At 44.9% G+C, this 22265-nt stretch overlaps 1 protein-coding gene across 7 annotated transcripts in view; it reads right to left on the bottom strand.

Moving 5' to 3' along the window:
• The window catches only part of slc8a2b (solute carrier family 8 member 2b), a 117909-nt gene that overhangs the window by 14982 nt on the left and 80662 nt on the right, over positions 1 to 22265 (bottom strand). For all 7 annotated transcript variants that reach the window (XM_019265565.2, XM_027280171.1, XM_019265567.2 and 4 more), the window contains 8 exons: positions 12521 to 13023; positions 10135 to 10272; positions 9536 to 9763; positions 8576 to 8938; positions 7670 to 7795; positions 6583 to 6778; positions 5411 to 5541; positions 996 to 1369 (listed from right to left, as the gene is read on the bottom strand). In XM_019265565.2, the coding sequence (XP_019121110.1) occupies positions 996 to 1369; positions 5411 to 5541; positions 6583 to 6778; positions 7670 to 7795; positions 8576 to 8938; positions 9536 to 9763; positions 10135 to 10272; positions 12521 to 12898 (1934 nt within the window). In that variant the 5' untranslated portion in view covers positions 12899 to 13023. The remainder of the gene's footprint in view (positions 1 to 995; positions 1370 to 5410; positions 5542 to 6582; positions 6779 to 7669; positions 7796 to 8575; positions 8939 to 9535; positions 9764 to 10134; positions 10273 to 12520; positions 13024 to 22265) is intronic.

The raw sequence follows: 22265 nt of genomic DNA, 5'->3' as shown, positions 1-22265 counted from the left end.
GGTAATGAAACTCTCACTGGGCCGTTAGCTCACACAAAAACAACCACCAAGTTTAAGAATAAAAAGTAATTTATTTATGAAATCCTCACAGATGGGAGACAGTTTCTTATGCAACTATTGTATGTGTCAACCCATTCAGACCAAGAGTGTGATAACAAGACCCAACTCTACAGCAATGCTATCGCAATCCATTTAATAGTTGTTGAAATATTTCTGGACTAAAGTGGAATGCTGGCCGACATCACCATCCCTGGAGATGTTCAGGTAGCATGGCTAAAGAAGCCAAGAGGCACTTTACATTCACACTGCAATCACTCTGTGATCAGGACTCGGAGACAATCAGAGAAAAGAAAGGTCCGCCTCGAATACAGCACACACACAAACACAAACTCTGTTCACAGAAACTTGGAGAGGCTTCAGCCTGAACGTGCTGAGGCTCCCCTCAGGCCAGCCTTGATGAATAATGGATAGGCAAACACAGGGGTGAAGAATGAGAGCGCAACATGGAAGCTGAAAGAGGTGAAAAGGCGAGGAGAAGGTGAGAATAAATGAGAGGAGAGGAGACAAAATGAGGATGGGAGAGGAGTGATGAGCCTTCCTCCTCTCTGTGTATTAAAACTCATCCAAACAAACTTTATATTACCGAACACACACACTGTAATCCTCTCTCACAGGTCTAATGCAGTCTGAAAGTCAACACATTGTTTCCCAAGAGTTTATGTGCTGCGGGAAGCCAAACAAGATGGATGAAAATGAATTGCTGATGGGGAGCAGAGCGGGTGTCGTGCCAGAACAGGAGCTGGGAGCAGGCAACATAATTGGGCTTAGCAACTTCGGCTGCTATGTCTTGTGTTGTTGATGTTTGGATGAAAATATTAAATATTATTTTCTCTGCATGCTGCTTTAACTCTGGTTTGGTCTCCTCCAGGTCAATGCAGGCGATGATATGAGAGTCAACTTTTTAAAACAAATAAAATAACGTTAGTTTGACTCACGTGGTCTGGTCGTTGGTGAACTCCAGCTCTCCATGGGCGTCCTCGTAGTCGTCTCCAGCCTTGGCGGTGCCGGGCTCGGTGTGGTACGGCAGAATGACGGTGCCGCGGGCACCGGAGTTGCGCACCACCGTCACCTCCATGGTGCCAACGCTCTCGCTCACCCTCACCATGCGCTCGCTGAATGTGAAGATACCGGCGTGGTCGTCATCCAGGATGGTCACTGTGGCAACCAGGGGTTCAACCAAGCGAGCCTTGGGGAGGGCACCCACTTCATCGCTCTCGAACATGCCTTCTGCATCGCCGACGCGCAGATTCAGCAGGCGCACAAAGAAGTGCTCGTCTTCTTCGAATATGTCATCGTCAATTATACCAACCTGGAGACGCAGAGAGACACAGAAGGTTGTTGTCTTCAGACATGAATGGTTCTTTTATATTTCTATGAGTTTCACACAAAAGCAAGTCCAGTCTCTTTGTCTAGTCTTTTGCATCAGGACTGTTCAGGGGTCATTATTGTACTTACACTGGCAAGAAATGAAGCTGTGTATACAATGTTTAAGCTTTAAGGTTGTAGGCAGTTGCACCATTGGCTGCAACAAAGAAGTCACACTGTGCTGAGACTTATGGAGAAAATGAGCTGACTTCTCAGTTGATATAATCGTTCAGTAAACAGTTTCCTTGTGAGTTTATGTTTTCAGTCTCTAGTTCCAAGTCTTCTTCCACACAGCATGATGTTCATTTATTAAATCATGGTCAGGTTCAGAGTAAAATAGACGATAGAGCAGGGTAAGCTTCAGGTGTTCCTTGTGATCGACATGTTCAGACTCATGAAACTCAGATCAAACTGTCAAACCAGGCAGTGCTGATCAAACACGAATCCAGTTTCTGTTACTGCGTTGTTATTTTCCTCCTAAAATGTTTTCACAAACAGATTTTAGCTTCTGTTTAGCTGAAGATTTGTGGCCGGATAGGACGACATTTTTCTGCCTGCAATTTAATTTGCGTTTTCAGACTCCTGCAGCAAATGTGTGATATGGACGTGACATTTGACCGAGAGAGGAAGTGAGTATAAAAGTATGAAAAGCAGATGTGACGGGGTCAAAAACAGATCCAGTGTCTGTCGTTACAGTGATTTAAATCTTGGCATGTATGTTTGATAGATACACAACTTTATGAAGAACTTTTATGTCAAAGTTTTATGAAGGAACCTTGAAGTCAGGAAACTCAGGAGCTCTGGAGGTGGAACTTTATTTCACAGGAGAAGGATTTCTTTGCCAGAAAAAAAAAGACCCCACACTTGTGAAATCATTATGTGAGCTGCAGTTTCATTTTGTGTTCTGAATTTAAAGTGAATTCACATCAACCCTTATATGCCTGAGCGTAGTTTGTGCTGAATATTGAGAGCAGGCAGGGCGGAGAGCCAGGCATCTCCCTCAGCCAACACATAAACAGAGGCTCCAGTTACAACAGTCATCTGTGAGGTTGTTATCGTCTGATCGTGCCATTGCACATTAACTGACAGGTGGGCACTCCCAAATCAGATTAGGCATTAGGCATTGTAATCCAATGAGCCGGACCGCGTCCTGCTGCGCGTTCAGACTTCAACATATTCTGGAGTTCAGCCACGATGCGAGGAGATGAAGAGATGAAGACAACAACGACGAAGGAAAGTCTGCATCACTCTGTATTAGAAAGAGTTTTAATAACTGACTGTCTCATCTCCGTTACTGCTGGGCTCAATCTGTACACACAGCTTAATTATTAATGTGGATGAATGAATGTGGGCAGTTTAAACAAAACTTCTATTAGTTTTGAACTGAGGAGAACAGTAAACAGACTGTTCATCCTGCCGTCGTCTGACGAGCGATACAGAAGTATCTGCTGCCATAACACCAGAGCGTCTTTCCTCAGCTGAAATATTAATGTGGATGAATAAATGCTGGGAAATAAAAATGTCTTTTAGTTTTGATCTGAGGAGAACAGTGAACAGTTTGATCATCCTGCCGTCGTCTGACGAGCGATACAGAAGTATTCACTGACTTCAGAGCAGATTCTTTCCTCAACATTTTCATTATTTATTATTGATTCATCCATTTATACATTTTTTTGTTTTGTGAGTCACATAAGGAGACGACAGTTTGCATTTTGTTGAAAAACCCGTGTGTCGTACAATGACAAATAAATAAACTTGAACTAAGAGAGATTGTATATTGAAATAATCTGATGATCAGTGCAGCAGACATTTACAGGAATGCAGCTTGCCTTTTACAGTTGCACCATCGACAGCTTGCTGATGAGCTGCATCACAATCTGGTTCGGGAGCCGTTCAACCCACAGCAGAAAATCACCACAGAGAGTGGTGGAAGCGGCACAGCTCATCACTGGCAACAGTTCTCGGTGCTGGCGCAGCCTTAAGGAGCAATTTGGGGTTCAGTATCTTGCCCAAGGCTTAAGGACATGCAGACCGGAGGAACCAGGGATTGAACCACCAGCCATCTGATTAGTGGACGACCTGCTCTGCATCTTAAAGAACTACAGTGTTCTTCTTGTTACCGTCTGGCAGATGTTACAGTAGCACAGCTGCACGCACCAGCAGACTTATCATTAGGCATTAGACTGAACTCATAACCTGATGGGACTACTGTCTGCCCCTTCAACCATGACTGCTGCTACTGCTCCAGCACTGATCTTTTGTGCAGTACTTCTCTGTGCACTTTACTTAATTTTCACATGTCTAAATGAAGCGTGTTGCAAATTATTCTCTCGAATGATTGCCTCCTATTTTTGAATATGACAATGATGACTCTTCCTTACAAACAAAGAGTTTGTTTAACAGTCTGCGAAGTGGCGGCCACACAGCGGAACTGATAGCAGTGAAAGTGGAGCAAGACATTCAAGTTTAACTGCTGCTCATTTGTGGCACAGTGATCGATTTAATTCTCTTGTATGCTGTTGAAGTGGATGACGCTGACCTTTGTAATGTACTCAGTCACAGTAGATAGGCCAGTTTATATCTCTATCTATCTATATGTGTATGTTTTAATGCTCTTCAGGCTGCTGCAGCGCTCACTTTTGATCTTTGATCAGATCGCCTCACATTTACCTCGTGCACTCGTCCTATATGATTATAATTCACACAGCATAGTGTCCTTTAAACAGTGACATTCTTGGCTTCTGCTCCTCAGTAAAAATCATTACTGTGTTGTTTGATCTTGATTTCAGATTGCAGAGGAAGGTTTGGGAACATCTGTAATCAAAGATGTTGAACTTTGAAGCTCGGGCTGATTGTGGAACTTCCTGATTCTTCACTCAAAGTTATTTACAGTAATCGTGCAGAATTATTTGAGGTACTTAAGATGGTTTTTGAACTTTGAGAAACGGAGCAATAAAATCTGTAATTATGTGCTCAGACTTTATATTTTCTAAGTCACCTGCTGCCATCCTCAGGCCTCTGCAGTACATCTACCCTGGCTCTTCACTTCAGACTAGTTTTGTCTTTTTTCTTTGTGTTCGCCTGACTCCTGTCTGACCCTGTTTCTTGCCTTTGCCTCGTGTTCATTACCTGTCAGAGATCTGACATCAGTCTGTCTGCTGCTGTCTGACTGCCTTTCTCCACCGTTACAACACCTAACAATCTCAGGTACAATGGGCAGCTCACTTCCATTAACTCTCCCAGTGACAGTGAAGCAGCAATCAGTAATACAGCTGTGATGTATGTGAGACAGTTAAGCAGTAGCAGTATTTGGAGTATTTCTACTGGTGAAACATGCTACTGATAGAGTTAATCAGTTACACACTTTTCATACTTGTTATAGTAGTCCAAAGAGTGATAAGCTAACAACGCCTGTAGAAATATGAAGAATAAAAAAAGACCGAAAATTTCAGATTTTCAGGAAAAGTCAGTTTTTTCACAGCTGAACAACTTTCTGCTTCAGACAGTATCGCAGTAGCAGCAGTATATTTCTGTCCTGTCTCTCCTCAGCCGTCCTCCTGTCTCTCTCCTGCTGTGACTCTCATCATTTATCTCCCTCTCTTTCTCCTCGCTCGCTTCTCTTTGGGTGTCAGCAACGCTGCAGGTTATTCAGGAGCCTGCAGCAGTTTATGCAGCTCAAGTGAAGTTCACCTCCTGCACCAGTGTTTTGGTGAATCTGGTGCCTCACTGTGTGTAAATCAGACTAAAGCAGGCCTGAGAGGCTGGTGCATTTATATTCAGTTCAGTATTCAACTGCCAGACCTCCTGCTTCATAATGAATATGATCAGCTTCTTTCTCCACAAAGATCATTAAAGTTTCACTTGACCTCATCTGTTAACAGTGTGTGGTCCACTAACTGTCAAACTCAATTCATCGTGAAGACGTCCAGGTCTTATCTGGTGCAGCGCTCCGTATATATCGCTTCATACTCGTCTCTTTACTCACCTTGATCTCTTTGTGAGTCTCTCCAGGTTTGAATACCAACGTTCCTTCGCTGTACTCGTAATCAGAACCAGCGTTGGCTGAACCGTCCTCTGTCCTGTAGTCCACATAGAAGGTGTTCTCTCCCAGACCGCCTAAAGAGCAGAAATAAAAGCAAATGAACACAAGGCAGACTGTCAGACTGCAGTTAAAGTCTGTAAATAAAGATGTAAAAGTCCTTTATGGTCACCAAGATACAAGATAGCAAAAGTACTCATGTTTTTAGCTTCTTGTACTTAAAGGTGCCATTTAGTAGCATCAGGTGGTGATGACATCTCCCTCTCATCACTCCCTTCCAAGCATGAAAGAGAAACAATTGAGAGCCAGTGTTCAGTTTATCTGTATGGGACTCATCATGATCCACATCATGTACTGGGAACAACGTTTCTTTCTGCTGTTCACGCCTCTAATCTTTTAACAGCAGAGAGTTCAAGAACTTTACAGCCCCTTCATCCACCAAACATCAGGAGTCAGTGGATGAAAGTTCTCACAGTTTGTTATCATGCTTCTGTCCAAGCTCATTAACGTTAACCCAACGTGGGACGTGTGTAGAGATAAACTTATTAAGATGTTTATTAGGCGCTGATGTAACAACGTATACAAAAGATCATCACGAACGCTTACGCCAAACCTCTAAACCCGATTGAAATGTCAGGACTGGATCAATATCTTCTGATGTAAACACAGTTATTGTATCACTGCGTACGTGAAAAAAGGTTGTATAAAGTTTTTTTGGCTTCAGTGGAGCTGCATGAAATCTGATATCTGATGAGGCCTTGTCCCTGAAAGGTTTAAGATTGAAAGTGCTCGCTGCTTTGTGGGAAATGTACCTGGCTGATTTTGAAAAGTAGAAAAGAGGAGTGAGTGGAATAAAAAAGACTGCTATCACTCTAACTCTTCTGAGCACAGGATCTGAGCTCCTCTTCTGCTGCAGCTTTAATCCGTCACTAAAGAGCAGCCGGTGTGAAACTCACCACGCTGCAGCTTCAGGTTGAGGTTGCAGAAAAATGAAACTCTGAGAGATCAAAGCATTAATTTAAAGAAAGGACAGATTTCAGATGTTATTACCGCAGCCTGAGTCCTCTAACTTATTCATGTGAACTCAATATTAGCTTATGACTTATTTATTTCACTACCTTGGCAGACCACAGCCAGCGTCAGAACGCCGCAGTTCTCCATGCACTGACTGTGGGCACTTTCAAATGAGATGCGGCTGCACACCCCGACGTCTTCTTCTTCTGGTGCTTCCTCGTCGGTCACGGCTGTGCGGCGAGCGTGGTCGGCCGCGTGCTTCTTCAGGACGTTTCCAGCTCCGATCATCATACGAGTCGCCTTGATGGAGACGGACAGGACGAGGGGTTAAAAGAAAATGTGCAGCGTCCTTACATTTGTTTTCTTTCACATCAGGAGACACAAATGTCTTAAATTAAAGTGACACATTATGACTTTTAATGTAACAATAAAGTTTAAACTTTCATGCTCATTAACATTTGTCTCGCACTGTAAAAGAATTACATTTGTACAAATCTTTCAAATTATCTGTTATTTTTAGTATTCTCATTTTTCTACTACTCCCATTTTTACTATACTGACAGTATTCTTTCTGTTTTTCTTTTAAATGACATACAAATTCATGTAAAATTACAATAATGATCTGTAATTTAAAACGTGGCTCATTATATGAATGTTGACTAATAAATTTAACTTTGTATTTCTAAGGTAAATTTTACTTTTCAAACTCGCAACCTAATTAGCAGAAAATTTTAGTTTTTTTAAAACATGTATACAAATCTCAGTTTTTGGTTAGACTTGATGCCATTAATGACAAATTTCAGTCATTTCTCATTTTGTACAGACAAATTATTTATACAGTATTTTTCTGTTTTCTTAAATTTCCCTAAAATATCGTCACTTTCTTAATTGCAATAATTATAGTAAAAATGTGAAATGACTTTGAAAATTTGAGTAATGTTTCGACATTTATTTGAATTATGATGTTTTATTTGAATTTTTATGTTTTTTTATTGGGCAGCCGTTAGTGACAGTCACTTGATTTTTTTTACAGTGTTTCTCATGATCAGATTCTGAGTTTCAGATTCAGAGAAAGAATTTCAGAAGTCCTTGAACTACTTTGTGTCTTCTTGTGGGTCTGGACGACCTTGTGCGTGTATTTATGAACAGTGTGTGTGTGTGTGTGTGTGTGTGTGTGTGTGTGTGTGTTACCTGTATGCGGTAGAAGGCTCTGCTCTTCTGTTGGTGCAGCAGTGCGTAGTAGTTGGCCAGCTCCACCAGCTGGTCGAGCTCTTTGTCGGGATATTTCTGCTTCAGCTCCTTCAGGATACGAATCACCTGGAGGACGAAGACGAGTGGACACACTCATTAATAAAAAAACATCCACACACATCATGCACGGCCGCTCACACTAACACTGATTGATTCTTGGCACTGGCTTTAAAAAGGCACTTCAGCTAACAACCTCCAGTCATACTGACTTGGTCTCAACTCCTCAAAGTCTCCGTCTGACGTGGTCTTGACTACAACGCTGCAACAAAACCAGATATTTCCAATAATTCCTAAAAACTGAATTTAAGTGTCTGAACATCAAACAGATTTAAATCAATCCTCAATGATGAGGAACGAGCTGTTGTTCCTCCTCGACCTCTGTGTCATATTTGTTTTAATCTGTCAGTCAGACCTCCCACGTGTTCATCTCCATTATCTCTCCTCCTCTCCTTCTCCTCTTTTTAGCAGTGCATTAACAAATACAGTTATCACAGAACAGAATGGAAATCCAAGCTGGAGCCATTCAGACGCTGACTGTCTCCTGCAGGGAGATGATCCGTTATTTTCCATCCAACCATGTCGTAATCACGGCTGCAGAAATTCTGTTTCCTATGTAAAAATGAGATTACAGCTTTATTACCGAACACAATCTGCAGTGATGACGGCGTCTCTAAATTTGCTCTGTTACAGCTCCCCTCGCCCTCCTCTTCATCATTTCCCACTCTCTTTAAGCTGATGTTGAATAAATGTTGATGGGATGTTCTGCACCAACCGTTGGTGGAGCATTATGAATATGAATATGTGGCAGAAACATGTTTGTTCACCTGTTCCCTCTCCATCTCTCACCTCTTTGCGGCTCTCATCCAGCTCCTTGCTGCTCTCCACGTTGACCATCGTGCTGTTGGAGGTGGGCAGGTTTCCACCGATGTTATTGGCCGCGGCGCCCGCTGTGCCATCTTGAGTCCCGCCCCCGCAGTTCTCGGCGGGTGCCACGACGCCCCCACGTGGGGGGAACTTGCCGTCTGCGATCATCTCCATGCCGCCCTTGTTGGGTGTCAGGTCTCCTTCGGTCTCCACGACGATGCCGCGGCGCTTGTCGGCACGGTAACGCTTGCCCATGTACTTGTAGAAGAGCAGGCGGCGGTCGGCGATCCAAGCCAGGATGACACACACAGGGAAGTACAGCAGGGTCACCAGGGCCTCCCACACCTGAAACACACACACACACACACACACACACACACACACACGCAGAGTCTAATGATCTTTGTTCAGCTGGTTCGATATAATTCTGGCACTGCAGCACAACCTGAGGAAGAGGAAGGAGCATCATGAAGACTTTATTATCGGTATCAGCAGGCGGTGTTACAGCAGACTCCTCTAAAGGAGAAAACTGATTCTGTCCAAAATTTAATTACAGCTCCCTGAGCATTCATATATGAGCCGTCATGCTTGAACTGACGTTTCAAAGACTCTGCTTTGCCAGTCACAGTCATTTTACATTATTAACAGAAAGCTCTACTTGTTCCCTGCACTGGGAGCTCAAAGCATCATGGGAGTTTTGGTATTTACACCGCCAGCAAAGCTTCGGACCGCCGGGACGAAGACGCTTTCCAGCCTGGAGCAACGAGGAACCAGCAGGGAATCCTCAGACGGAGCAGAGCTGGTGTCGGTGCCAGAAACACAGCTGTGTCAGTGGGCAATGTCACTTAGCTCAGCAGCTTCTATGAGCATAACGAATGGCAGAGGTGAAGAGACGAAGAGGACGATGGAGAAAGCTAACGGAGCACTTTAATTCTGTCTCACCTCCACGACGCCTGGCGACATGACAGACAGGATGAGGTAGAGCCAGATGTAGGCGAAGATGCTCCAGAAGGCGGTGATGAAGAACACCCGGAGGTGTTTGATCTTGCGGGACTCGCCGTTGGGGATCGTCCACACGCAGATCCCGATGATCACAAACATGTTGAAGGCGGCGCTGCCGACGATGGTTCCCGGCCCGAGCTCACCGGCATTGAACTGGTGACCGCACACCTGGAGAGAGGCGTGGGAGGGAAGAGACAGGTAATGAGGACGCACACTGAAGCAGACTGAACAACATGATCTGGAGCTGGAGAGGAATCTGAACAGAGGATGTGCCTGTATGTTCAGCCTTTCTGCAAAGATTCCTGAGCTGAATTCTGATTTCTCGTTTACATTTTTGTATCTTCCTGAAGGCCTCAGTAAACACAACACACACCTTCTGAAGAACCTCACGAATAATTACAAGATGTTCCAGAGGAATCCGCCCACCACCATCGGCCCGCTCACTGACATAATCAACTCTGTTCGCTTAATGAAGAAAATTACTTTCATCAGACATTTAGTGTGTGTGTGTGTGTGTGTGTGTGTGTGCGTGTGTGTACCTCTATAACAGACAGAAGTATCTCTGGAGCACTGGATCCGAGAGCCATGAGCGTCAGATTGGACACAGTTTCGTTCCAGATGCGAACCGTCGCAACTGATGTTTCCCCGTTCGGCATAGTGATGGTCACCTCCTTCTCCTGTTGGCCCAAACACACGCACACACACACACACACACACACACACACACACAAACACACACACACACAAATTGACTGACAGCGCATGAACTCTCTAACAAACAGTGAAGGTGAACATCAGGTCAGAATAATAAAGGTGTGATTAGTTTCAGGCTAACAGGTGCGACAGAGACGAGCGAGGATCAGACAGTCGGCACAAATACACCCACACAGACCTGAGATCAGCTCTAATCATCCAGAATGAGCTAAATCACTCGTGTGGGTGTGCAGAGCCTTTAGGGTGAAATTAGAAGACACGAGGACCGACAGGCTCGTTAGTTATTTGTCACACAGGATTCTTTCAGGTGCGTGTGTCATATTTCAGGTATAATTTATCTTTCCATGTAGAAGTGGTAACTAAAAAACAAGCACCACAATGAAGCAGATAAACTTGAACACGAAATCACAGTTTGATTGACGTGTGCAACTGTGAGAAACTTTAAACCTTAACCCGATTTTAATGCTGAACATTAATTTACTGTTTTATTCTGAATGATTTAATTAAAAAGGGAAGTGCTCAGTATCTTCATTAAGGACACCAGTGAGTTAATCAGACAAAAGATTGGTGCGATTGGTTATCCTGTGATGAACTATGAACAGTATGAAGGAGACAATAACGCTCTTGTTGTTTTAATTGACTCTTTGTCGTCAGAGCGGCCTCGTTAGTAATTTAACACCTGTGAGATAATTACTGCTCGACTCGGTGAGAGTTTGATGAACAAACATTTTAAAATCAACTTCTGGTGAATGAGTTTGTGTCGCTCAGACTGCCCCATCATCAGGGAAACACACACAGACATACTGTGTGATGTCCAGCAGGTCGTCTACTGATCGTTAAAAGACTAAACGTTGAGATATTTCTGCTCTAATAAAGTTTATAGGATTATTACACAGGCTGCAGGCCGTCTGTCCACACTGACGCTTTAAATGTCTAAGTGGCTAAATGAGACTATTGTCATCATCAACACAAACACTTAAAGCTTAGTTCAGGTGACGTGAAGTCATGTGACCCAGCTATAAAAATCATAAAAGTGGCGCTCGTTTGTAAAGATTAAAGATTCATTTCTGCAATAATTCAAAACAAATCAGAAATTTGTCGAGTGAAGCAGAACGATGCTGAGACCCTGCAGGACAAACACACACATGAATGAATGAATGAATGAAGTGGAGGAGGAATGATGAAGGATAAAACACTGGTCTGGACACACAAATACCTGCAGCACACACACACACACACACACACACACACACACACACACACACTACCTTAAAGGTCAAACCGTCCCTCATGAAAAGGATGAACATTAATCATCTGTATCACCTCTGCTTGCTCTCTATACGTCATTATTTCAGACGTTTCCTATTAAAAACAAACTGATTGCTTTTCCCTTCAGATGCATTAAGATCTTTATCAAGTGTCCGCCAACCGCCAAACTAAACACAGGAGAAAAATCAGAGGCGACAAATGTCCAACGAAGGAGTAAATAGTGAAATGGAGCAGAGGCGAGCTCAGGCGATGAAGAGCGGAGAGGTGTGTCAACACCACGAGCACAGAAATCAGAGAAGACGAGGGCAAAGAGCGACGCTGACGGCTTCTCTGAGTCTGCACAGAGTTTGATTATATTACAGGATTCACTGATCTGATTGGCTGACGGTTTATCCAATAACCAGGCCTGTACTTTCTGAAAGTGTCCAGATGGTTCTGTGTAGCAAACCTCAGGTGCAGTCAGGTTAGTGACCACCAACAACAAGACCTGTTCACACTCCTAATGTCGTGAGGAGGGGGACACGAGTGTGAAAGCAACACTCAACAACTGCCAAGGTGCACTGCCACAACACATGCACACACACACACTGATTCTTTTGTCTGTCTCCTTCTTGTCTCCTTCCTCTCTCGTTCCTCTCTCCTTCCTGTCATCTTCCAGCTGACCTTCACGTCTCCTCGTCCCGTTCTCTCATACTGAACATCAGCCTCCATTCAAACCTCCATGGACCCCCCCCCCCCGTCTTACTACAGTGCTGATGACTGCAACCTCGACCACTGAACCATTACAGGCCGCCTGGGATAGCACACACACACACACACACACACACACACACACACACACACAGACACACACACACACACACACAGCTGAGAAAGCAGCTGAGGGTCATTCACACTGTCACACATGAGAAATGGATGAAGAGGGAAGTGACTCGCTCTCACCTGTGACGTGATGACCTCAATGGACGCCATGAAGCGGTCTGCAATGATGGACACTCCCAGGAACATGTACATAAGGGACACAAAGTAGACCACCGCTCGGGCCACCTGGTCGCCGAGGCCGGGCCGGTTGGGCTTCCAGACGGGCAGCAGGATGCCGGGCCTACACACTGGCACGTCCTCACATTTCCCGATAACCACGCTGCTGTTAGTGGAAGACATGGAAGGAGAGAAGGAGGAGGAGGGGAACATGGAGGAGGAGACCCCCTCCAGGCCAGGGGGGAGGCTGGGGTCGCTGCGCTGGGACTCCGGCTGGCAGGGAGGCAGTGGGAGGAGGAAGAGGAGGAGGAGGAAGGGGGTGGAAGAGGCCAAGAGAGACATGGCGGCGTTTGATTTCCCACGAGAAGTGGGAGGAAAAGGTGAGGCAGAGGATGATGGGATTAGGCTGAGGAAGAGGGAGGTGGGAGGGGGAGGCGCTGGGTAGAGCTGAGGGTGGTGTAGCTCACCTGAGAGCGAGCGAGATGAGAGAGGAGGAAGAGACAAAGAAGAGGAGAGAGGAGACGAGAGATAGGAGGAGAGAGAGAGGAGGAGCAGAGGGGAGGAGAGAGCGAAGAGAGAGAGAGAGAGGGAGGAGAGAGGAGGAGAGAGAGGGAGAGAGAGAGGAGAGGAGAGAGGCGAGAGAGAGAGAGAGGAGAGAGAGAGAGAGAGAGAGAGAGAGAGAGGGAGGAGAGAGAGCGGAGAGAGGGGAGAGAGAGAGAGAGGAGCGGAGGGAGAGATAGAGAGAGCGGAGCGGGGGGGGTGGGGGAGGAGGGGGGAGAGAGAGAGAGAGAGAGAGAGAGGGAGAGAGAGAGAGAGAGAGAGAGAGAGAACAAGTTAGTTTGTGACACACTGGAAAGACCTTTGAAGAAACATGGTGGAGTAAACTGAGAGTGACCTTCACTCTGCAGGCCATGTGCACAGGTCTACAGCTAACATCTGTATCCTGGCTGTGAAACCGTCACACAAAGAAAAGCAGCTCCCACAGACGATGTGGTGAAGTTTTATTAACTGGAATTTACAGAATTTACTGACCTGAAGCCTGACGTCACCTCAGTATTTATAAAATCTGATGAGCACGTCAAAGAACCTCCAACTCTTCCAGACTGATTTCCCTCACATAACCTTCACGTCTCCATTCCTACGATGTTTGTCACCGCTCCCCTGAGAGCAGACTCTCCACGGGGCCTTGGATATTAGTAAGACGTGGGCACATTCAAACTTTCAGCATTAACACAAACCAAGGAGACCCTGACACAGTCTGTTTGTGGTGGTGAGTCACCGGTACACAGAAAAACAGACGCAGCACGAAGTTACAGAAAGAGACGAAGAAGACAACGGAAAGGAGAGACATCTGAAGGTGAGGAAGACAGACGACAGGAAGATCGATGAAGACGAAGAAACAACAAAGAGGGACGAAGAGGAGATCAAGAAGAGAGAGATTAAAGGGACCGGGAGGTGCTTCGATTATTTTAGATCAGACTACTTTCTAATAGAAACAGGTCAATGTTCTCTGAAAGAAGCATTAAAAGTGACCTTGACTGTGGCCTTGGAGAAAGAGGAGGGAGATTCAGAAGAAGAAGAAGAAAAGTGGGAGTTAGAAAGCAGCAATGAGAACGACAAAGACCAAAAACTAAGCAGGCGTGGAGACATCGTGAAGATTCATCAGGACACAGACGAGGAAGATTCAGCATCGACGCAGGGACAGAACCAGTCAGGAGTCTGCAGTGACACAAGACGACAGCAGACTAACGTGTGAAACCTCGTTAGCCTTCATCCTGAGCTAACATCTGTCAATATAAAGAACACAGCCTGATCTGTGGGACAGGAAGTGACTGACAGAGACAGACACACCTGAACAGCCAAACCAAGCACCAGGTGATGGAGGCAAAACTAACCGAGCAGCATCACGTGATTCCTGCACGTCTGCTGTGACACGTGTGTAACAATAACAGCAAAAATACGTGAGGCCAGAGAGGATCCACACCACAAACACCGAGAGACGGACCAGTGAAGGAATAACTCCGAAAGAAGAAGGTGGAGACGGAGGAAGAGGAGAGGACGAGTCACGATGACCTCCATAAAAACACACGATTTATATTTGTATATTTTTATGTGTGTTTATTTCCTGTTGTCTGTCAGTCACACACACTCACACTGACAGAAGGCGAGTGTACTGTAAATGTATCTCTATAACACAGTGTGTAGGTGTATTTGTGTGTGTGAGCACCAACTGGTGAGATTCAAACCTCAGCGTGACACCAAAGGATGGACAGATGGACCGAACCCATCCGTCCGTTTGTGAGGAGGAGGAAAGCACCGACACCTGTCGACACCTTCTGTTTACACACCTCCATCTCTCTTCTTCTCTGTTAGAATAATTCAGTTTTCCTTTTGAAGCTTTGCCTCAGTGGCAGTAACAGGACAGACTTTAGTCGTCTCTTGTAAACAAACAAGGAATATCTCCAAGGATCAGGTCTGATGTTCACACTGCAGGAGCCTCTTTAAGATTTACATGTGGACCATTCAGACTGATGGGATGGAGCGTGTTTTCAAAGTGTTTTTCCTCCTTCTTGCAGGAGCGCTCTGAACGCTTGAAGCCCAGGAGTCACTTTCCTTTCTCCTCATAAATGACAGTGATGATGAAGTTCACAGTTGGTTGCAAGTAACAATTACGAAAGACAAACTAACTACCGTCGTCACGGCGATTTGACCAGAAAACAGCCTGGAGGCAGATCAGAGCAGAACTTCAGACTTCTGGTCTTTATTAATTTAAACTGCAGCAATAATTAACTCAACACAGTCCATGGCATGTTTAACATTAGCTGACTTTCAGTGTCTCCCTGGGTGAGCTGCAAGACAAGTTTAAACCTGAAATAAAGCACCGACATTAACGTAAGCCATCAAAATAAATGAGAAAAGACAGCAGACTGTCCAGGTGAAGCTCAGGACGAGCTGCTGGCCAAAAACTCAAGATCAAAACTGATCGTTGAACTTCAAGACGTGAGTGAAGCTGTGATGAGGCGACAGCATCCTGCTGCTACGACAACAAGGTCAGATTTAAAATGTTGTACGTCTCCTTTAATGAAACTGAGCACTGGAGCGGACGCAGTAAATATTTTGAAAGTCAGATTTTGTTTGATATTCAGCTTCTGTGTGGATTCAGTTTGTGTAACTACTCGACATGTTTGTTCAGGACGCTTCTGCCAACAAAAACCACGAGAGTGAAACGAGGATCACGCCGTCGAGATTAAAAGTGTCACAGAGTCAGTTTGTTCTCCAGGCTCCTCTGAGGCTCATCGCTGGTTTGATTCCCAGCTCCTCCAGTTAAAGTGATACTGAACCTGACAGCCGTGTGCTGGGTGATGGGTGTCCTGGGTCACCTGTATAACAGGTTTAACTTTTTGTTGTAGAGTCAGCTAAAGTTCAAACAGGAATAAAAACTGTTCTAGTTTTGTTTCCAGCTGCAGAGTTGGTGCACAGTGAGTGTTTCCTGCAGCAGGACAGCGCACAGTGTGTGAGACTGAGTCTAAATAAACCGACGTGAGAGGATACACAGAAGTCCAAACCTCAGAAAACCTTCTCTCACCTGTGTCTGATTAAATGTTAACATGGTTAGAGGTTTTATTATTATTATTAGAGTTTGTTCTTTCATTTAGTCAGTAAATCAATTCATATTGGTAAAGTGTCGTATCCGATGACGGACAGAATTATACCAATCTGATGTCGTTACTCTGCACTAATCAACAAAGTCTATTAAACCAAACGTCTTATGCAGAGATGATTTTTTAAGAAACAATAAATAACAATTTAAAAATGAGCAACTGAAACTAAATCTGTGATGAGTTCAGGTGACATCCTGATGCAGAGAAACGTGTTCAGCATTAACAACACATAATATATATTATTAATAATACAATATTTATTTTCACGCCATAAAAGCACAGAGTGGTTTGTGGGTAAAGTGATGTCCTCAGTCAGACGTAGGTGTCCTGTGTAACGATCGTTTCCCTGAATATTAAAAATATTAAAAGTAGTTTGAAGTGAAGACGAGCTGGACGAAGTCCACAGTGACTCAGATTCATCCTGAACCTTCCGTTTGTTTGATTAATTCAACTCGACTCATTTTTAGAAAATGTTATTATGAGACGAACACGATGATTAAAAATCATCAAACTAAAACTAATGAAAAGGACAGAACACGACGGAGCGCGCTCTCTCTGTTTATGTGTGAAATCAGACTAATGACTGCGCCTCCTTTTTCTTTTTCTCCTCCAGCACACATCACGGATCAGGCAGGAGGAGTGATGGATGAGAAGGAGGAACAGACTGGTGGGCAAAGAGAGAAGCAGGAGGAGTGAAGGCTTTGATGGAGACATTAAAAGATAGGTGGAGGAGCTGGCAGAGGGATAAACGTAGAGATGGGAGGTGAAGAAGGAGTGATGAGGGATGAAAAGGAAGAAGGATACGAGGACAGGAGGGGTAGGAGGATTAAATGATGATAGAGGAGGTCGATAAGAAGATGTAAAAGGAGGAATGAAGGGTTGATTTAAAATGGGAGAGGAGTCACGGAGGAGGCACAGAAGGAGGGATGAAATGAGAGGAGGAGAGGGCAGCTGGACTAATGGGAAAATGGAGGATGGGAGGAAAGGAGGGCGAGGAGGGATAGAAGGAGCGATGGAGACAAAGGAGTAATTGGAAAATGATCAAAGTCCTATCGGACGAGGATAAAGAAGGATCAAAAGGGCAGAGGGAGTGATGGAGGACTAATGAAAGAAGGGTGACAGCTAGGTAATAAGTAAGAAATGAGGAGGAGGAGGAGGAGGAAGGGAGGAGGAGGAGGAGGAGGAGGAGGAAGGGAGGCGCAGTGAGGAGGAGGGACCCCGGGAACGATGTGGATCGAGCTTGTAAATGTGTTTACAGTCACTGTTCAGGGGTGCAGGCGCAGCGTGTTGCCATGGCGACAGGGGCAGAGGTTTGACGGGGCAATCGATCACCGAGAGAGAGAGAGAGAGAGAGAGAGACAGAGAGAGAGAGAGAGAGAGAGGCCGTGGACAGTTGCTCACATTCACACACAAACAAGAATAAAATATAAAATACACTGAATAAATACGTGTATAATGAGAGCAGGTGTGTTTGGACCTGAAAGGGACAGATGGTTTGAAGAAACTCAAAGTCAAAAACTTTGCCACACATTGTCCTTCACTCTAAATCAGGTCTGAGCACCGTGGAGAGGCAGTTTATATGTCTGTGGAAAGAAATCCTTCATTTCCTGACTGTGTTTGGTGAATCGTGATGACACCTGTAGACAAACTGACTGAACGATGTCATGAAGCAATGAAGTTAACTGGACGGATTTTATATCATTGTTAGAGGAACCAGTCTGAGAGGCAGAAATAAAACCCAAGTTATGAACTAGCAACAGAGTGATCGTACTGTATTATTACATTACACACACACACACACACACACACACACACACACACACACACACCTCGTCTCCCATCATGCCTTGTTACAGTAAAAGCCTTCATTAGCCTCTGACTGTAATCGCCTCCTCGTTTAAACAACGACCGCTGCTGCTGATATCGTTCCTGTTAATTCTTCAGGTTGTGACCACGAGAATTTAAACCCATTACTGTAATATGTATGTGTGGCACACAGATTGTCTTTTTATGTGGCACACACACACACACACACACACTAAGCTGTGGGCTGTGTGTGTTGGCCTGAGGCGAGCTGGCACTCGATGTAACAGGCTGACAGACTGAGTGTACTTCAGGGGCTGAATGTCACAGCTCACCTGCTGCACTGCTGAGCATCGACACAGGCAACAGAAACATGAGAGTGCCGATCGGGCCGATCGGGCCGATCCGCCTGAACGGTCACATTCTCCTCACCGGACACGACTGACGGCGTCTTCTCCACCACAAATGCTTGCTCACATTTGAACACTCTTCTGTGCTTCTGCCATCATCTGGAGTCTGCACAGGGTGTTTTATTTTGAAAATTTCTCTCTGACTTCTGGTCAGCTTGATCTCAGTCAAAATTTGTCTGTAGTTGATCAGCCTAAATGACAGAACGTGAAGCGATCCACGATGATGAACACAGTGATGACGCTGCTCGCTGGATGTTTTCTGTTTCTTTACGTAGAAGAGCGATAACAGCTTCATTAGCTGCAGCTTGTACAAGACGTTTACTAAAAGTGACATCGTGTAACTTTCAGTAAATCAGAGCTGGGCAATGTTACCGGGCTCAGCAGCCTCTACGGACATAATGGCAGAGGAGAAGAGAGCGAAGAGGACGTTATGAAGTCATCCAAAAATAATCCAGTCTTCACATTACACACATTACATGTGACTGACTACACTACAAAGACAGTAACAGATGTGTGTGTGTGTGTTTCTGCTGAACTTCACTCAAATCTACGACGACATTTCATCTCTGAACCGTTAATTTGCTTCAATCGTCTTGACGACAGCAGCTGTTTGTGTGTGACACAGCGAGCAGTCATCACACTTTCTTTAGAGACACCTCTGAACTCACTATACTGTCACTAAGCTGAAATCTGAACTGAATATTATACCACAGTATTCAGTATTGACTGGCTGAATCTTTTTTACTGTTAAATGCTGCTCAGTCACGGTCATCCCTCCTTCCCTCCATCCCTCCATCCTCTGCTGAGCAAATCAAACCATAAATGACAAATCAATGTCTCACATCAATAAGTAATTTGTGCTGAGACCAACTGGGCATGCTGAGGGTTTCCACGGCAACAAACAAACTCGTCTTTTTTCAGAAGAAAATTCACGTAGATTCGATCACAGATTTAGGCTCATTCAACAGGAGCAACAGCAAAAGCCTTCAGAGTTCAGTGAAATCTTTATTTGTGTCTACAAACATATTTAAACTTAAACTCTCAGGCTGCTCTGCTCAGGAGGGAATCACCATGTGTGTCACCTCCCTCAAGGAGGTCAGAGGTCAGAGGTCAGTCACAACAGGCTCTGGAGTCGATCGAGATTTCGTATCATGGAGGTTTGAACCGGGGCACTTCAGTGGAGCTGCTTGAGCCAAACAAATCCCATTTTATCAAACCCTAATCCGCTATCGAACCTGTTCATCAAATCACAATCCTCTCTAATCCTAACTCAAACATAATTAGTTTCTCAAAGAAATCAGACGTCACCTCCTGTTGGCTGAGAGTGGACACAAACTCCTTTCCTTCATGTTCACAACCTGCCCTGACCTGAAACAACCTGCAGCCGACAACCTCGTTATTCACGAGCTCAGTGTCATCGATCAGCTGGTGCAAGAGAAGTCAGTGCAAAACCACTCAAAGACTGCGAGTCGACAGTGACGGGTCTTTTCCCTCACAAGAGGCCAAAGTGTCATTTTACACGATCAATGTGTCAGTGCAGGCTACAAATGACACACCTGCTACCTGAAGGCAAAGTGCTCCGCTCCTCTGGATCTCACCGGGCACGACTCTGTGCTAATGCAGCCATGACACTGTTTGGATCTGTTCTCCAGCGGGAACGTTTGAGAGGGATTCGTTAACTTGCTCAGATCATTTTTCTTGGTTTATCATGAGTAAACAGTTGTTAGTTAAAGTGATTCCCATTTGGGGAGTCTGCACGGGGTGTTTTATTTTGAAAATTCTCCAGATTCGGTGTCTGACTTTTGGCCAGCTTGATCTGCTCTGTGCTGCTCGACATGGCCGGGCGTGGCGTCCATCAGAAATAGAAACAACCTTTTCTTCAGGGGCGCTTCTCAAACAAAACGCAGCGCTTCTGTCAGAATCACAATTATTTCCTAGAACAGCCGTTAATAGAGACAAAATATATAGGACAGTCCTCATGTGGTGTGTTGTATTTTAGCAGTGTATGAGATCCTGTCAGGCCTGCAGAGTTAAAAGCTGAAGGTTGTGAAACATTTGGCAAAAGCTCAGAGACTGAAGGACTGCTGCCACTCAGAGGTACTCACAGACTGAAAGACGCCTCGGCTCTTTTAGGATTTGTTATGGCAGAAACGCACTTTAAAGAAAGAAAGAGGCTTTTTGTCCCCGGTGCTTTCTCAGCCTATTTCTGTCCTCTCTCTCTCTCTCTCTGCCCGTCACTGTCCTCTTCACTCTTAATGTTTGTTTTCCTGTGCCACACTAACACAAGCTTTCCAAATGGACGACAATTTGTCATTTTGCCGTCCTCCAAATTTATAAAATCCCACTTTGCTGTGTGTGAATGCATGACGAGAAGACAAAGACAGCAACACACTTGGAAAACTGTCCTTCACTTCACAAGTAAACCTCTAACCTGACGGCCTCCCTCTCTGCTCTGCAGCATCTTATGTTGTAAAACGTCTTTGAGTGTTTCCAGGCTTTAATCTTCAGATCAGAGGCAGCAGATCACTCCGTCCAATGAGATCAGAATGTGACAGGAAGGATTTTAGGTTTCAACTTTATTTGTTTTCAACGACATCAGATCCTGAACATGAATGCAGCGTCAGGTTAAAGGAAATCTGCTGAGTGACACTCTTCATCACACACCTCTGTAACATTCATCACGCTCTTCATCACACACCTCTGTAACATTCATCACGCTCTTCATCACACACCTCTGTAACATCAGTCCAGCTGAAAAACTTTCTGACGCTGGTTTCTCGGAGGAATGATTGTAAGTGTTTGTCGAGAGGACGTGAGTGAAGCCCGGCTGTCAGGATGTTAATGAATGATTCAGTCTTTGTGTGTGGAACGAGGGAAGCTGCAACAACCCAGCGTGCACGTTAGTGCACGTGTGTGCACGTGTGTGTGTGTGTGCATATGTGATGATAACACCATCTGCTGCTGACTTGACGAGTGGGAAACATCAGAGGATGCACAGAGACAGGCTGACATATTTATTTCAATATTTCAACTTCTCTGGATTTAAAGGTTCCACATAGATTTTCTCCTCACCTCCAGCCGTGCACAAAGTTTTGGTTTAATTGGCCTCCACACCAACATGGAGGTGAACTGAATGAACTGAATGAACTTTTCTATTGATCAGAGCCAAAGAAAGTCTGCAGCGTGTTTCAGTATGAAGCAGACAGAGTTGGTGTTTGTTTCTGGGTCTGTCTCAGGCTGCGTTCAGGGACACATCTCACACTAAACACCAGTTAATGAGGGACAAAAGCTGATTTTTGGCTCAGTAGTTAAAGTTAGATTTATGTTCGACTCTTCACACCATCGTTTAATGCCTGTGCAGTAAGTGAGGTGGAGAGGCACGGACGACACATCCATCCACCTGTGAGCCTTCTGTCACAGAGATGGAATAAACGTGACCTTTTAATGAACCGTGAAGCTTTTCTCTCCATAATGAAGAGGCTCGGATCAAACAGGAACATCGTCTAACTAATGTTCACGTCTGTTTTGCAACATCATCAAATTTGGGGATTTGTTGGTGGGTGTGGTGCACGATTTGGCAAAAACACCAAAATGGAGGCATCTGTGTAACCAGCAGGACACACACACACACACACACACACACACACACACACACACACACACACACACACACACACACACACACACACACTCTCTCCCACTGCAACTGTATGCAACTCATTTCCGTGAACGTGCTCCAGAAGAATGTCTTCATCCTCAATGCAACAGCTACGACTTAATGCTTTCTCCAACTGACATCTGTGACTGTGTCCACCCCCGCCTGTGCATCTGCTA

The sequence above is a fragment of the Larimichthys crocea genome, chromosome VII, assembly GCF_000972845.2.
Source record: "Larimichthys crocea isolate SSNF chromosome VII, L_crocea_2.0, whole genome shotgun sequence".
Taxonomy (NCBI): domain Eukaryota; kingdom Metazoa; phylum Chordata; class Actinopteri; family Sciaenidae; genus Larimichthys; species Larimichthys crocea.
Note: the sequence above shows the minus strand (reverse complement) of the source record. Positions and strands in the feature narration are given on the sequence as shown.